At 43.9% G+C, this 18,224-nt stretch overlaps 1 protein-coding gene across 4 annotated transcripts in view; it reads left to right on the forward strand.

Moving 5' to 3' along the window:
* Positions 1–2,089: 2,089 nt before the first annotated feature.
* The window catches only part of Ken (zinc finger and BTB domain-containing ken and barbie protein), a 35,736-nt gene continuing 19,601 nt past the window's right edge, over positions 2,090–18,224 (forward strand). The window contains exon 1 of one of the 4 annotated variants that reach the window (XM_077401954.1): positions 2,090–5,291. Coding sequence is in view for 3 of the 4 variants with exons in the window: in XM_077401953.1 (XP_077258079.1) it covers positions 7,669–7,719 (51 nt within the window). In the remaining variant the exon portion in view is untranslated. Of the gene's footprint in view, positions 5,292–7,502; positions 7,720–18,224 lie in introns of those variants that run through there. The other 3 variants (XM_077401953.1, XM_077401951.1, XM_077401950.1) reach the window with 3 other exon arrangements.

The following is an 18,224-nucleotide window of genomic DNA, read 5'->3' on the forward strand; positions in this document are numbered from 1 at the left end:
ATGAACCGGTATTAATAAGAGCATTTTAAACGTCGTAATAAAGAGATAGAAAAAAAAGGAAGGACAGAGAAAAGGAAACGTGTGGGAGGAGCAACTTCACGAATGAACTGGAAGAAAAAAAGTATGGAGAAACTCTTGAAAAGATGGAAGAGACGAGGGCGGAGTGAGAATCGTAGGAATATGGAGGCCTCGCCAATGAATGAACTAGACAAAAAATGTATCTGGAAGCAAAATAAGAAGACGGAAGAAAGGAGACAAAAGGCGGAGTAGAAATCGTAAATGCAAAAATGGAGAAGGGAGAAAAATGTGAGAAGAAGACAAATGAATACAACGGAAGGAACAGGAACTGTCGGCAGGTAGCGAAGGATGTGAAAAGACTGGAGGAACTAGGAAGAAGCTAATAGCAGATTACGACTGCGGCATTCGCTTCATTCTTACGTATTTTACGCGCGCGCTCGCTGACGTGAACGCTCGTTCTTGTATTACACACCATTGCGACGACAAGGAGTGCTTCTATTTTGTCGCGTACGAATGACGAGGATGGCAAAACCAGAGCATAGAGGCTGAGCTGGTGTGCGTCTTCGCGATACACGTTAGAGCAATATTGAGAGAAAGATAAAAGAGAGGGGAGAAGAAGGAGCGAGCGAGCGAGAGAGAGAGAGAGAGAGAGAGAGAGAGAGAGAGAGCGCAAGGCTGTAGAAAGGAGACAGGGCGAGTCAGAACAGAAGGATAGGGGTGAGGAAGAAAAAGAAAGACAGAAAGACGGGAGAATCGTGCTTCAATAAAACGGACGGAGACCAGAAAGTATGCTCTTATCGCCTTGTGCATGTGCACTGGCGGAACATGTAAACCACCGCGTGTATAAGCGAAGACGTGCAATGTACACGTGTACCTATACACGCGCGTATGATCTATGTTACACAAAGAGAGAAAGAGAGAGAGAAAGAGAGAAAGAGAAAGAGAGGGAGAGAAAAAGATAGAGAGAGAGAGAGAGAGAGAGAGAGAGAGAGAGAGAGAGAGAGAGAGAGAGAGAGAGAGAGAGAGAGAGAGAGAGAGAGAGAGAGAGAGAGAGAGAGAGAGAGAGAGAGAGAGAGAGAGAGAGAGAGCGACACCTCACCAATAAGACCTAGGCAAGAGAGCTATTTGTAATGCAATAGTGAGAGCACTAGTGGGGAAAGGAAGAGTGGAGGAAGGTAGTGGTAGGTGGGATACTTCTGGTGGGGGAGAAAGAGCAAGAAAGGGAAAACGAGAGATAGAGAGACACGTAAAGAGAGAAAGGGACGGACAGAGAGGCAGAGAGATGTAGAGAGGAGAGGTGGCGCAAGGGTGTGCGAGAGCGAGAGAAAGACAGAAGAAAGGTGCCACTCAACGAGGAACCAATACCACGATCGTTTTACAAATAAACTCACAAACTCGCAAAGCCTCCTCACCGATGCGGAGTGTAACGCTGGGGGAGCTCGCAGGGAGAAACACACTTTTCGGACCCTCAACCCTTTCTGAACCCCATAAATCTAGAGGCCCACACCTGGCCGCTTCTTTGCCACTACCTCTCCGCCACTATTACAGCTACTGTCGCTATCACCATCGTTACCATGACCACCACTACCGCCGCTAGTCGCCGTCGTGGTTGTACTCATCCGATACACGTTGGAGTATCGCTCATGTGCCACTACTACCAACGCTTGGTGGGCGACCACCACCACCGCCGCCACCGCCGCCGCCGCCGCCACCTCCTGCCGACCGACCGGCTCTACCTCTCTTCGCGCTTACCTAGGACAGAGAAAGAGAGAGCGCGAGCGAGAGGGAGAGTAAGAGCGGGAGAGTGAGAGAGAGAAAGGAAGAGGTAGAGAGTGAGAGAGGGTCCCGGCTTTGCGCAAAAGTTACGACGGAGCGAGGAGCAGTGAGACACATCGCGGAGACCGGAAGAGAACCCTCTCTCCCTGAAGAAGTCCTCCGACGTAAAGAGAAAGAGAGAGAGAGAGAGAGAGAGAGAGAGAGAGAGAAACAGAGAGAGGAAAAAGAGAGAGAGACAGACAGAATGAAACAAGAAGAAAGAGTGGGAGAGAAAGAAAGATAGATAGAGAGAGAGAGAGAAAGAAAGAGAGAGAGAGAGATAGCGAACACGCGCAAAAAACATACGTCGACTTCAATCAAGAGTGTCACCGCTCGTATACGCGCGGGAGTGCGTTACGAACCATCACGAGGAAAACTGACAACGTCGTCAAGTATCCTCGCTGATCGCCGCGAGGACACGTGGTTAACCGAGTGTCCTCCCACTTCCGGATATCCTGCGGGAGTGCATTAACTCGACCGGATCTCCTAGATAGTTACCTGAAGCCTGAAGTGATCTCGTTAAAACAGGCAAACCCCCCACGATCGCGCCATCGATATATTATCACCTTCAACATTTGCGGATGACACATTTGGAAGACAACAGATCTAATCCCCTGCTGTGACACACGCTTAACCCTCATGTGTTTTCGTCAATCAACGCATTCTCCTCGGTTACAGACGCAAGAAGAAAGGATTTCCAAGGAAGTGTTTCCGACAGACTTTTGACAGCTCCAATTTTAGAGATTGAAATTTATTCTTCGAAAGTTCGTTGGCTCTACGATTGTTGACGTTGACGCAAAAGAGATACAAGGAAGTGAAGGAACTAAAGAAAAGCAGAAGAGGAAGAAGAATAAAAAAGAAGGGAAGAAACAGCGAAAGAGAAGAGAAGAAGAATAATAAGAAGAGAAGAACACAAGAAGAAGACTTCGAAGCTGAGACCCAGGACTCGTTGCACGCTCGCCGCTTACGTACCAGCAAGAGCGGGCCGCGTTGTGTAAGAGCTGAAAGTAAAAGTTGAAACCGTCGACTTCACGGGAGCGCGTGGCTGCGCGCGCTAAAATCCGATCCTGCCTCCTGTAGGCTGGATACCGCCGAATATCTCTTGCCTCTCTCTCTGCCCGTCTTTCTCCGCCGACTTCCGATATCGTTCTTTCTCCTAAGGAAACAGAAAGAGAGAGAGAGAGAGAGAGAGAGAGAGAGAGGGAGAGAGAGAGAGAGAAATAGAGAGACAGAAAGAGAGACAGAGACAGTGATAGTAAGAGCGTGTGTATTCGTGCGTGTGTTCGGATTCGCATGATCGCGAATCATGCTGACGCCCCTTCGGCGCCCTTGACGAGGAGCTCCGCTGATCCGGAGAATCTACGCGTCCCGGTGAAGCCAAAGAGGGCGTACTAGGGAAAAGAAGAAAACAACCCAAGGAGAGAAGAGAAGAAGAGAAACGGTGCTCCGTTCATTGCGTAACAACGTTTTCTAGTCCGCTGCTTCACGAAATACACTCGCGCTCGCGGAGGTGTGTCGGCGAGTGCGGAGGTGTCACGACACGAGTTTTCCACCGTCGTCGGGGTAGACCTGGATCGAGAAAATGCGAGTGTCGCGCTGTGCCTCGGCCGTGCGAGCGACACGGCGCTGACAACGAGAACGAACGATGGAAAGTGATCGGTCCCGCGCGTTTCACTCCGTCCAGCGCGAAACGCGAATGTTCAAGGTCACAGTCGCTGGTATCCCACCGGTAATGCGTTTCCGGAGTCTCTAGGAGAGTAGTCTTCATCGTCATTCGTCAACATTATCATTATCATCATCATTATCATCGAGCGGCATCCCAGTAGCAGCACCAAGGAAGGACTCGACGCGCGGTATTCGCGTGCAAATTTAACCTGTCTCTCTCTCTCTCTCTCCCTCAGTTCACGATCGACGGCGCGCTCGCTTTTACTTCGCCGCCTCGTCCGGGCGCAAGAAGTTTCGCAAAAGGGATTACAACACGCAGAAGAGAAAGGAGATAGACAGACGGAAAGGGAGACGCGGAAGGGAAAAGGACAGCGAAGAAAGAGAGAGAGACAGTCAGAGACGGAGAGGGAGAAAAGGCAAAGGAGGAGAAGGAGGAGAAGCAGGAGGAGGAGAGGAACAGACCGCGATACGACAACCGTGTGCGCGAAAACCGCAGGAGGAGGACGCGAATTTCTCGCGCGGAGGACAGGAGTCCTCGCGACCGTCGCGTGGTTCGACGACGAGGACGAGGAAGACGTCGAGCGGGCCGAGGGAAGAAGACTCGCTCTCTCGGAACGTGGAGAAAGAGGCGGAGAGCAGACCGCGGTAGCGAAGGACGAGTCTGAAAGACGATCCGGATGTGGCGAGATCCACTCGCTTTCCGCTCTCCCGCTCTCCCGCCGAACGTCACGGTGCGTCGCGCCGCACGACGACGACGCTGAATTCGCGAAGGCAACGGCGAGAGAAATTTTCGGTAATCCGCGATAAAAAAGAAAGAGCGATAATACCGAGATAATACCACTGGGGAACCACCGGGCGGCAGCGTTCGCCGGGGACACCCGGCCGAGCGGAATTAAAAGTGCGCTTAAAAAGGTTAGCGGGATAAAAAAGGCGCGCGCGCGAAAGGATAAGAGAAAGGAATAGGAGCCACCTCCGAGTCCTTGAGAGTATCCAACGGGTAAAAGTGCCGCGCGCAGAGCCAGCCGGTTGACCCTGGGCAGTCAACGGAGCAGACCCCGTTGGAGGAAAAAAAAGAGTTATCCGTCGTCATCGTCATCGTCGCCCTTTATCATTGTCGCGGACGTCGTCGAAGATCGTCCCCGTAACGGGCCGGCGCGGCGTAACGTCTGCTCTTCTCATCACGGCGAATCTCCCCGCGTCGAGTTTACAGGTGATCTAAATCGGAGGAAGCGCGCGTTGTACGTAGCGCGCCTGTATGCGTTGCGAGACGAAACCACGTGTGACAGCGCGCGAGCGGGCGCAAAACAGCAAAGCAGTGAGATGAAACGCGAATTGACCAGGAGGATCGCGAAGAACGGCTGATTGCGAGTAACGACATCCTCGAAGGTGGTGAATCTCCTCTTGTCCGCCGTGCGAGATCATGTCCGCGAGTGTGAAGTGATTACAAAGTGCCGGTACATCTCGAGCTCGCCGCGATCGCGAGCGTGCTCCTCTCGTGCACGTTTCTCTCGTTCGACGTTACCGCGACTGATCTGTTTCTCTCGTGCCCGTCAGTGCGGTGTGTGATCCATACCGTGGAATATCAATGTACGTCACGTGCCCGCAGCAGCGTCGTCCACGTCGCCGATGTCACGGGATCTCGGCTCGTCACCGCCGGCTCGCAAAGAGAATGTTTTTCACGTGACTCGACGAGATAGTCCCGTGGGATATATACTGCGTCGCGTTGCTCACCCTGGACCTACCGTCAGCGACCACACGTTGGACAGCGAGCGCAGTAGTAGAAAAAGCGCAAGGTGAGAAAAATGAGCACGGCTCGTATAATTCCTAGGTACAATACCGATTCGATTATATAAGGTTCTTTCCCCCTCGGAAATCTGTTCTCGCGGGCGTTAAGACCAAAACGGCGTTAAGTGACACATCTCTTTCCTCGAACCCGCCGGTTAATTGATCGCGCCCGGCAAATCGATAGCTTGCAAAAGGCGATTTAAAGATTATTCGTTGCATGCCACGCGACACGCTTGTTTCTCACGCCAGTGATATATTCTACGTTTATACTGACGGTCGAACCTGGCGTATAGACAATCGACAGGTGCCATAAACGATAAGCGCGGATAAAGTTAAGTTTGTTTTTCACGCTAGTTATATCCTGTTGACCATAATTGTGGCAACGAATAATCGTGTTAATTTTAACCGCTTTAAAATTCGAATGATTCGGAGTACGCCGTTTTGTTACGTGGCGATCCAGAGCCAATTTATGCTCCGAAGTTGTCCATGCGAATAAAACAATTCCGAGCCGATAGTTCCGTATAATTCCTGATGCATAATATATCACTCGTACAGAGATAAATTAAACGAGGTAAAAAAAAGATGTATAATTTAGGGTAAATCGTGCTACAATGTCGAATTAAAATGACTTTGACTCGATCTTTTTATTATCGTAACTCCATATTTCAATGGAGTGTTGTTCTGTCGCGCGGTGGCTACGTTCGGCATGCTCAAGTGAGGGTTAAGGATGATCGATGATGTAATGTCGACATAGCGTTAAAAAATGTTTGGATATGATATGATAAAGTGAAAAGATACAGGTATCGATTTGACGACGATCGGCACTAATCGCGCGAGAAAACTCGGCGATACGATTATTACATAGCGGTTATTCTTCAGAATTTTTTTGACATTTTTCATCATTAATAAACGTCGGATTTTTATTCGTACATATTTATAGGCACACACGCATACACGCAAACGGTATCATCTAATCCGTCAATTCTTTCACTTGTCGTCAAGGCTTATGTCACTTTGTATCTTATAAATGAAACGGTGAAACAGCCAGCGATAATGAGGCAATTGTCGCGGTTGTGGACTGACATTCCATGCGATTGGATGCAGAAGGCAGTGCAAATTAATGCGACGACATAATTGGTAGTAAAAACGACGGCCAGGCCTAACGTGTGTAACGAGAGACAGGTAGATAGATTGCGGCGAACAGCGCTGACAATGAAAAAATATGAATATCGGCGGAACCACGAAACGCAAATGACATAGTTATTGTCTTAAAAAACTGTTCCAGTTTCCATTTGAAAGATCACGCTAAATTATGTAACTCATATAGAAGTATGCAACTAAACTCATTAAACAGTATAACTACGCTAAGCCGACCAAGTGCGAGTCTTATCGCACCAATATCTATTAATATAAGTTTATTTTAGCGGTAATATCGGGGGGGGGGGAATATCGTTTGCCCTCAGCGAAATATAATGAATAATTAGTAGAGATTCGCGTAATTCGATAAAAAGGCGAAAATTATTCGATGTTATTAGTACAAAAAAACGTAACGATATTTTAAATAAATATTTGTTTATTCCTAGTATTTTATACGTGATGCAAAAAGGCATTTTAGTAATAAACGTGTTTACGCCAAATATATGTTTGATGACAAACATGTTATATTGACGTTCTTATCGTCGATGATTCATATACGTGTAGAAATTTTGAAAGTACCTTGATGGCATTTGCGATTTCGACCATCGCGATAATTTCGGAGTTGCCTTGGGAGTAGGAAAGCAAAAAATTAAAAAAAAAATAAAAGCAGGAAAAAAACAGGAAACCCGAGTGAAACCGTCTCTGGCGGCGAATGAAATACGCTTAATATCATACGTCGTAATAGGCAGCTGTAAACTCTCTCGTGAGAGAGACGGAGGATACGCGGGAAGACAGGAAAACTTCTTCTGAGCACAATAATTCAAGTTCAGCGGCGCACCATGGTCGCAATATGGACGATTGTTGTGTAACCGTTTCGAGAGAAAAAGACAAAACGGAGAAGAAGAGGAAGAAGAAAAAAAAAGAGAAACGACGAGCCGCTCCTCTCTCGCGGAGTCCAGTGTGGTCATCAATGGCGAGGAATGACGAATCGTGGAGAGAAAAAGCGATCTCCAGTCAAGGTCGCGTATCGAAAGGTGCCTCTGCGCGTTCGCCATTTCGCATTCATCTTGCCATTATCTCGCGGACGAGAGCTCGCACGGCGGCGTTCTTAACGTGGTTCACGGGCTGCATAGAGTGCTCATCGTATATATACCGCAAATGCAGCGACAAAATTCGCCGTCGGGCCCCGAAAGGTGAACCAGTCCGAACTTCCCGTGTTCCCGCGAGACTTTTTGCCCGCGCCACTTCATGCGCGCGTCTGGATACGACAATAATCGCGACGCGAGAAAGTTCCTTTTGGTAAGCGACAGCAGATGCAAATACTCCTTTTTTTTCAGATACGCGTGTGCAAATTGAATTTATGTAAATTCGAGATTATTCAGAAAAATTTACTATCAATTATTGAATCCACCTTTAGTTTTGACAGAATCCAAACAAGGAAATAACGTTCCGTGATGCAAATATTTATCACCTGTTAGGGGTAAACAGTATACAGTTGTTGGCCACTTTACAATGATTGACCACATTTTAAAAAATTAAAGATTATAAAGAAACTACTATTACAATGTTTTTAATTATAAATACAAAAATATTATAATAATTATTTTCTTTATAATCTTTAATTTTTTAAGATGTGGCCAATCATTGTAGAGTGGCCAATAACTGTACTGTTTACCCTTATATGTATATATTCTCTACTTCTAACTTCATTATTGTTCTGAATCACGCGCTCTGAAACTATCTTCATTATTCCATTTCTTTGTATAATTTATTTTATCTTTATTCCTCTTCTAATATTAACTCATGTGAAACAAATGATAAAAGATTTTTAAGCTTATTATCTTTTAACTGAAGCGTAAAGTATTCGAAGGAAATTGAAAGAAACTAACTTTTCTGAGTAAAACCGATTTTGCAGCTGATAATTCTTAATGGTTAAAAATGTTTAACGCAAATTTCAAATGAGTTTCTACACGTTAATTAACAATAGCTTGCTACGGAGTCATTCGCACTACCGTCGGCGCGAATAAATTTGACTATGTCAACTGTCCGATTTCACTAAACTATACATCGAGAACCTAATTCGCAACGGAGATTTATGGTCAAATCATTTAACGTGCGACCGCAAACATTTGATGATAATTATTTGTGCCTCCGTATACATTCCATCGTCACTCTCCTTAAATTTGCCGAAGCCGCTTTGCGGAGATGCCCGACTCGACGTGCAATTACCACGTTGCACGGCCATGAGAAAAAGATGAGCGAAAAAAGAGTATCTCTGTGCCGAGCAATTATGAATAATTAATATCCATTTGCGCTTACTAATTGACAGAGAAAAATATTGCGAACGTCAAATGTTGCATGCACCGTTTCGATGGGAAAGAATTCCTGTACTTTGCAAATAGTAACGTCTAATTAAGAGACTTCTCTTTTTTATAAAATATAAAAATAATAATTTATATTTAAAAATAAATTAATAATTTTTAATATTCAATAATATAAAAATAATGATTTATATTCAAATATCATGTTAATAGCATTAAGTTTTGCCATTTTTAACTTACGGGATTAATTTTTCATTCCGCTAGATCATTTCACTTGACATTTTTCGAGAATATTTTCAATTGTTAAGTAATCGGCCGAGCAAAACAGAAGTGGGTTACGAGATCAATTGTAATTAATTAAGGAGATAATAAACGATTTTGTAATCTGTGAAATATCATCACAGATCGGCAGCGATGTAGAACACGCATCTGATACGCACTGATATCAATCAATCGATATGGAAAAAATTGAAACAAACCACGGAGTGAGTAATATTGGATTTGCGTTAAGTAAACTGACTTGAGTCATTTCTGCTAATAACGGAGTCATTTCTGCTAATATCGAATCGAATACGATTTTAATCACCAATAATGTTTCTACTCACTTTCAAGGAAGAAACTATTTCTCGAAATAAATTATAGGAGGAGTGGTCGCGAATAAACGCGAGAATGTGGAGTTATCGTAATTTTTATCAATGATTCTATTGAGTATTCTATTATCGCAGCTTGATGTCATTAACGTGGATATCGCGAGATAACTGCAATCCAGATAAACGACGCAAGTGCTAATTGGATATTCGTAAACCCCTTATCGATCTCGCTATCGCTTTTCCGCGTTTCCAAAACAAATACGCTCATAACGCTCGCTCGTGCAATCCTTTTTTTTTTTATGTGGCTACAATTAAAACTCGAGACTATACACAGGTGCCTCAGATAGGTATAGTTTAAAAGCCACATTCTACTTTTGCAAAATTGTAGAAATAAAACGTGACTTACGCTTAAAATATGCTCGCATTAAAGATACAGAAACCAGAAGATGATATCCGCGATTTGCGCCGCGAATTGCGTCGATCCGTCTCGCAGGAAGACAAAACGCACTTTTCTTCGTGTGCTTCATATTTTCGCCTCGTACTTTTCCACCTTCCACGGTCCGTTCGTCCGTTCCCTTCTCAGGCGTACGCGCGATAAGATGCTTATTAAGACGCGCTATTCCCGGCATGCGAGGTCCGGATTGGCCGAACGGCGCGTTAAATGAAGTTGCAATTAAGAGAGCTAAAAGCCACGCGGCCGACTATGCCTTCTCAAGGCCTCGGGCCTCGCCAGAGCGTACTTCCGCTTCTGATTAGCTTCCTCTTTTCCCACATCGTCCTCGCCTCTCCTTCCCTCTCCGCCGCTCTCCACGCATCCTCCTCCTCCTCCTCCTTCCCGCCGTCTTTTCTCTTCCCATCATCCTTTTCCCTTCTCTTTTTTTTCTCTCTCCCGTATTCCCCTTCTCATCTCTCTCCTCGTGGTCTCTCTTTATCTCCCGGCTCGCGCCTTATCTCGCACCGTGGGAATCCGCGCGTGCGATTCGCGCCGCGAGGGAGGAAGTTCTTATTCCCGTTTCTCGCCACGGCGTGTTCTTCATTCGCGTCTTCTTTCGCGATCGATTCGCGCGACGACGTGACTACGACGTCGTCCCGTGGATCCACACTTGTTGATTCTACTGAGCCGCGCATTAATATCTTACCAGTTATAACATCGATGTAATGTGAATCTGATCGTCATATTCAATTTTGATATTACTTTATTAAAGAGAAAATTAATAATAATCAGCACTCATTGGATTCATTGTAAATAGTTACAGCAATTCTTAGTGTTGTAATTGATTATAAATTATTGGACAGTTCTGTTTAAAGACAATCATGGCCGCATTCTTATAGAAGCAAATTGCCGTATAATTTTTGCAAACAAGAGAATGACGTCTAATTTTTATTTTTATATTTTCTCCGGATACTTATTTTTCATCGAACGGTCAATCCGATCCACCCGACAAGTATGACGGTCGGATGTCGGATAGCCTGCGCACTATCGACCTATGTAATGCAGGCGCGGTTATGGCGCGTAGATACGAAGGACGATACTTTATCTAAATTCACTAGGTCGTTGGGGGGGGGGGGGAGCATATTCGATCTAACGACATGTAATGCGCAACGGTTTGCATAAAGTTGCACAAAGTTGCAAGTTTACGGACGCACGGTGAATAAATTTACCTACATGTATAATATTGTCTGTCTGGACTCGCTGACTTGTAGGATCGCGGGCAAAGGTGTTGCAAGTTTGTTATAAGCGATTCAGGGAATCTAGCGCGCAACTGTCCGGAAAGGTTTTTCCGACCATTTTACGTTCGATCGGTATAGAATTCCGACAATACAGGAGCGAGTAAATAACGTTTACGAACGGTTCGAGGCTACGAAAGCCATTTCGCTGCCAGTGAGAGGCTAATTCCGGGTGATTATTCACCACTGTCCGAAGACTTCTCGTTGCAGGAAACTCCACTGGGTAGATCATAGAGAAACGGCCGGAGAGAGGAGAGAGAGAGGAGGAGAGAGAGAGAGAGAGAGAGAGAGAGAGAGAGAGAGAGAGAGAGAGAGAGAGAGAGAGAGAGAGAGAGAAAGAAATGACCGCGGCGCCCTATTATAGTTACGTCGTTGCGTGTAATAGCAAAATTAGCCGTGAAAATCGATGCGCGGGCGAACGTGGATAGTTATCAACACGTTATGCATTTGTCGATCCACCCCGAAGGGAATTTAATTGGACGAGCTCATGTGCAATGTGTAGCGTCCGTTATTGTTACATTGCTCGGGGGGAGGGGGGGGGCGCGTTAAAATCCTATGCGACATTTATCAAAGCGTGACACAAACCGGTGAATCCCTCACAACGGATAATTATAATCATGCCGAGGTTTAATTCCCTTTTCCAGTTGTCGGAATTCTGCCAACGCGCGTTCTCAGATCTTTCCGAGCGATCTGTATAAGGAAATACGTATCTGGTGGCTGGAAAATTAAAATACAGCTCGGCGTAGTTAGAAATTGCACATATGCGATTGAAAATGCGCCATTAAAATACACCTTTCCTTTTGGTGATGTATATACACGCACCGTTCTAATACGGCCGCGTTAGACGGAAAATAATTTTTGATCCAGATGCGGCGCTCGCAGCTCGAACGCCAACGGGTTAAGAACTCTTACAAGGCTTTACAAATAATTCGCGGGACGGCGATTAAGGATTCGAAATTCACTTTTTCTCGCCGTTTACCAAAACAGCCACGGCGGCTTGCGAAAAGCGTGACTTCAACGATTTAGGACGTTAGGCGAAAATGTTTCGTTCGCCGCGTATACTTTCACCTGTGCCGAGAGTCGTGCCGAATTGGCAGGTACGATTACGACGGTCGATGAAATTTCCGTCGATTGTTGTAAATACGGTTGTTCGCGTTGTGTTATACGGGTTATCTCAAATATCACGTCTCTAAAATGAGTTTCATGCGCAACGCGCGCTGCCGCGCGCTCCTTCGTCATAGTTTGCGAAGAAAGTTTCGTACAAATTCCAACATCAGCTCGTTCGCAACACGATCGAATAAACCCGTCTGCCTGGACGTGTCGCAACCTTGAAAGTTTGGCACTCGAGAGTCTCGTAAATTCTCTTGCAGAATTTCGTAGCGGTTAGTCGTTTATCATGTGTCATTCCAATCTGCGATCTGCTCGAACTTTTAAGTGATTTGTCGATTACAGTATTTACACGGAACAAATCAAGTTTTTGCACTTTTCTTCATTACCAGCTGCTCTTGCAAATTAAAACTTAATAATTTATTTTTTTCTTTGCAACTAATTTTACTTTTAGAAATATATATATAGTATAATATATAATGTCTCTTATGTAAGCTAAAATGAAATGGTTTTATGTATATGTTTATTCTTTATTCTTTCCACTTAACTAGTTTGTAGAGTCTGAATAATTTGAGGAAAGAAAATAATAAATGAGAAACGATATCTGAAGTTTGATTTCATCTAAAAACATGTCTTTCTAGAAACGTGTCTTACAAATTACATGTGATACATATATTACATTAATTATGTGCGTTGATCAATCTTCGTCATTAAAACATGTTACATATTAGCGCAAGAAATACATGTTGTAATATTACCAAATGCACAACCACAGTCAATATTGTAAATTGAAATGCCGCATGAAAAGAGATCTGGCGTCCATACGACCTACGACTCGTGTTATCCCACGCACGTAGATCATTGTTTGAATATATTTCCTAGTTACCTAATACTCTGCTTTCGGCCCTTCGATGTTACCAAAGAGATATACAGACCTTTCGAAACCTAACATATATCTTACCTGGCTTTCACGAAAACGCTAGGTACCACCATTATTACGTAATTCAAAAATAATATATTTATCAAGATTGTAGGCTTCTCTCGAGCGCGGGTATTGTTCGGTAGCCGGTTACCATTACGGTAACCGCCGAAAAATGAAAGGATTATCGTAATTCGGGCCGCGTTGATCGTTTATATGCATTCCACGTAGATGTGATATTATACGAACATAATTTCGCCACCGGAATATTACACAATTTTACAGCTTGGCGAATGTGCGGCTGGATCCCGTGCCTGGCGTCGCGCGGCCAGCGCGGGTCGTAACAGAAAATTATCGTTAAAGTCGGGCGCGGAATCGCATGACGGGAGAGCCGCTCGCGCCCACGCGGGGCCTCGCGAGAAAACATAATCGTCCCTTCGCCGCTCTTACCGCAGGAAAGCTTGGCGTTACGATCCGCGATATACCGCGGATATAACATATATATATATATATATATATATATATATATATATATATATATATACGTGGCTCTACGTACGCCGGTACTCGCCTCTGCATGGGCGCAGGTATACACGACCGGCGCGGCGCGGCTCGGCGACCGCCCGGCTGGTATTTTGCCCGCTCGTTTTCTGGGCCCGTTCTGGGACTCGTGGCGATTGTAAATCTCGCGCTCTTGCGCGGCGGGCCCCCGCGGGCGGCTCGGGCATATACCGCGAGTAACAGCACGAGTAACAGCGGCCCCGCGAGTACCTACCTACCTCCGCCAACCCTTTCTACCTTTCCTTTCACTTTCATCTATCGCGGGGCCCCGGCTCGCATACACTCGAGGCCCCTTCGGGACTCGCTCGCTCGTTCGCCCGCTGCCGCCGCCGCCGCGCCGCCGCCTGCCTGCCTGCCTGTTACACGCCTCCATGTAACGTACCCGTACGCGACGCAGAAAAAAGGATTGTATTATTGAAGAAACGGTAGCGAGGAGGTACGGGGCTGGGGCCTCCCGCTCGATCCGATGTGAGTACCTAACGGGTGGAAAAATTCATCGGCTTTTTCTCCCGCGTTTCTTCGCGCTTCTTTCCTTAAAGAGATTCATTCCTCTGCGAAAAGTGATGAGAATATCAAAGATACATTATATGGTATCTCTCAATCATTTGATAAATGCCAATTCCACTTTCTGCAATTATATATGATGAAAAAAATTGCGGAAGTATTTCGGCGAATAAGATCAAGCAACGAGATAGACTAATGTACCTCCCGGCCCGTAATACGTTTTCTTGAACTTAAGAGAGTCTTGTAGGAGCACGTCTCTGCGCGCGGAAAACCTTTATGAAGGTTATTACGTAGCACGCGCGTAATGGTTCCAACATGGATAGGCTAGTAACGAGCGAGCGAATTGATGTATGCCTTTAAGGGGGCATTGCTTACGAGATCCTAAAAAAGATGCGCCTATAGCCGTTAAGAAAATAAACACGCTATTACTCGGCGCGTTCGTAACGCGCACGTCGTATAGTTACCGGGCCGCAGCAGTTCACTATCGGAGTTTTCTCTAAGCGGCGCAGTCGTAATCTCGCTCGCATTATGAGTCGCGTGAAAAATTATTCTCTACTTATACGCGGCAATTAACTCCATCGCGCCTTATAACTTCATTCGTTTTTGTCTTGCTTTAAACTTATAGAGCGCGTACCTATCTGTAGAACGGGACTCTAAAAAACTGTCGCGTTTCCGTATTCGGCCGATTACGATTACACTAACTTGTCTCTTCGACTCTATTCAATTGTTCGGTCTATGAATTCGAGTGAGCGATTCGGAAATTAAAGATTAAATATTCTATCATGTTGATCTCTCGTTACGATCTTTGTACGGTATATACTTTGTGTTCGTAACGTACGTATGGCGCACTGGGGCGATGAGCATCGGGAAGGACTATAATTTCGAAGTAACGACTTGCGAGACTCAGATGTTATACGTTTCTATTGTGTATATCGCATGAAATACGGCCGGGCGAGGGGTCGAGCCTTTCGTGCGACAGTGAAAGTGTCCTAATTTGGGAGCAGAGAAAGAGTTCACGCGGCGTGCTGCCAGTTAACGTGGTGTACGCTCTTTGCTGATACGCCTCGACGTTTATCGTTTCAATACGTTTCGTTACGAGCGCATAAATATAGTTGGTGACAAAAATATCTCACATATACATATAAGATACATATAAAATATCTTACGTGTATCCAAAAAGTCACCAAAAAGGACGAATCGTATGGCGTTATTACATAGAAAATAATCGATGTAATTAAATAAGCGAGCAAAATCGAGGAGAGGAAAATGATAAGTAAATAATAATATTGTTAAAGTACGATGCAATCGTTTTTTTTTTCGTGGATTTTATTTTATGTTGTTATTTTCATTATTTTAGCAATCTTTTATAATATTGCATATTTTTATTGTTTTGTAAGTCGAATTATTATTGAAATCAGTTGAAATCAATATTTTTTTTACCGTCAATATCGTTTTGTTACGTAAAGCGTTAATTTGCATCGCACTATTGAAATAACAGTGCTAATTAAACTTTGAACGAACCTTGATAGGAATATTTAGTCGTCGAATCAAATATATCGCATGCATTTAGATCAGTATTAATGAAGATATGAACAATCGGAATAATTAGCATTTTAATGTTCTACTCTTATCTTCATGAACTTTTGCTTTTGGTTTAACCACATTTCCGCTTTGTAATAATATACGTTTTAGTTGCAATCAGTTTTTAAATTAGGCAACGGGTAAAAACCATATGTTATTGCAAATTGTATACTAATATCCGGTTTTATCTATAATAATATCTGTTATTGTAAAAATATTTTGGTAAAATTGCCGGACGAAAAAGAAGAAAGCGCTTTGTAACATAATTACGATCATAATTTGCTGTGAATGCGATTCTATCGTTAATACCATTTAATAGCTACGATATCGCTGTAGCCATTAAAATTAAATGCATTAAGAAATCCGTTTGGTTTGGCATTCTACTTTCAAGAGAGAGAAACTTGCGTTCGCGCGCGCTGCCTTCTGTGAAACAAATCCGCGCGCTCGAATTATGAAACAAAAATGACTCGTTTGTGTCGCCGCGCCGGTAATCTCCACGGCTTCCTCGACTTCCTCGCGCGTTTTCACCCGCACATCCGAGTCGCGAAGGCGGACTCTTTCTTGCTTACGTGTACGCTTACGTACAGCTCGGCGCTCGGCGTGTACACCTAACTGCCAACGTAATTTCTCCTTCGCCATTGTTACTCTTAAACGATCTCGCAATCGTCGTCTCGCTCTTGTGACATGCTAATCATCCCCGGAGCTTGTTACGTCGCGCCGCGGAATGGCCGACCCAGATAAAGAATTTTCATTTCGTTTTTCGTCAAGTCGTCCATCTCTCACGGTCATTGCGAAAAGCTTTTATGGCCGATTAGCCAAAAAATAAGCCTAAATTGACATATATTTAATTTGTTAATTATTGAAATAATCCGCTACTTATAATACGTAAATTCATGATAAATATGCAGAAGATGAAATCATTTTTATGATACTCACAATAAAACAATTCGACGTTCAATAATTTCACGTTAAGAAGACGATATTATGAATTTGCCGGTGACTTATACATAAGTAAAATATATGATTATTTTTGCACTATTCAGAATTTAAATTTATAATTATTTTCGCATTTCAAGGAAAGCACAAATTTATTTGAATACGCTTTAACAATTCAAATGCATAACTATGATATCCTGACTGACTATAGCCAATGCTGCGTTAAAAATAATTCACTACCCAACTTTCAATTCTGAGAACTAGACTTTTCAAAAACAATTTAATAACAATATTTTTTGCTATACTTATGTATCACACGTGAGATGCAATTATCTGCGTTTAAACAAAATAAAGAAAAATGACTATATAAGAATCGACTCTTTTGGGTCAGTTCTCATCTTCGAATACGCAATTAGTTATTTTATTCACTTTATTCACGGCTGAGAGAAAGTGAAGCGCATCCATAATTATAAATTAAAATTTTATGGGATTACGTAGGATCAATACAAAACGGAGCTCTCACAATGAGTAATAAAAATAGAAATTTAAAACTAACTTTTTTCTCAATATTTAGTATACAGTATTATATTAGTATAGGTATATATATCTGGTCATTTGCAATTCTTCAAGCTTTATTAAATTGGAAACATGCGCTCTCTTGATTATAAAAAAGACTCGAATCGCAAATTCTGCTACTGCTCTTTGGGATGAAATTTGCACAGCTCTCTCTCTCTCTCTCTCTCTCTCTCTCTCTCTCTCTGTCGGAAATACATAAATAAAAAATCTTCGGTGGCACGCACTTTCGGATCGTGGACGCGGTGCGTTCGCATACTCGCGCGCGAATAGAACGCGAGCGCGGCGAGAAGCGCGCACGTTTAACGACAAGTCTCCACCCACGATGTGAGATCATTGCGATTACGTAAGTGTCCAGCGCGCGGTGTGTGCGGACGGGCGTAAAAGTATCGTGTGGCATACCGCTCCGGTGGACGTTATACGCCGTTGTTTTGCCGATGCAGTACTTCCACGTTGCAGTTGAATTTTGCGATAAAAGGGAAATATCGGCGCGGGGGAATTCGCCAACGACGATTTTTCTGAGAACGGTATCGCGAAGTGATTTCCTGAAACGGATTTCGGGGTGTAAGGAGTATAAAGAATTTAAATTTTTTTGCAGGATACTCTCCACGTGTGAGAAATGATATTTATGCCGATTATGCCTGGGAGCCTATATATTGCGAATAATCACGTTCGTAGATGGTTCATCCGGGATTTCTTCGGTGTAACGAGATGCAAATTATAGAATGATAATATCTCGTTGAGATATAATTGGCATGTTAATATTCTAACTACGTTTAAACATTACCGCGAATTAATTATGCAGCGTGGTATGCAATCTTGTTAAATTTGCGCGCAATTTGAAAAAATTATATATGTATGACAAACGGGTGTGGTGATGCGTTATCATAACAGAATGCACTTTTCTCGTCTTCGCTTATGTAACGTCTTTATAAAGCTGACAGAAGTTCAATATGTTAAGAGGTTACACACGTTTGACAGGTC

Source organism: Temnothorax americanus, unplaced genomic scaffold (genome assembly GCF_048541705.1).
Source record: "Temnothorax americanus isolate GAGA-0224 unplaced genomic scaffold, ASM4854170v1 Scaffold15, whole genome shotgun sequence".
Classification (NCBI taxonomy): Eukaryota; Metazoa; Arthropoda; class Insecta; order Hymenoptera; family Formicidae; genus Temnothorax; species Temnothorax americanus.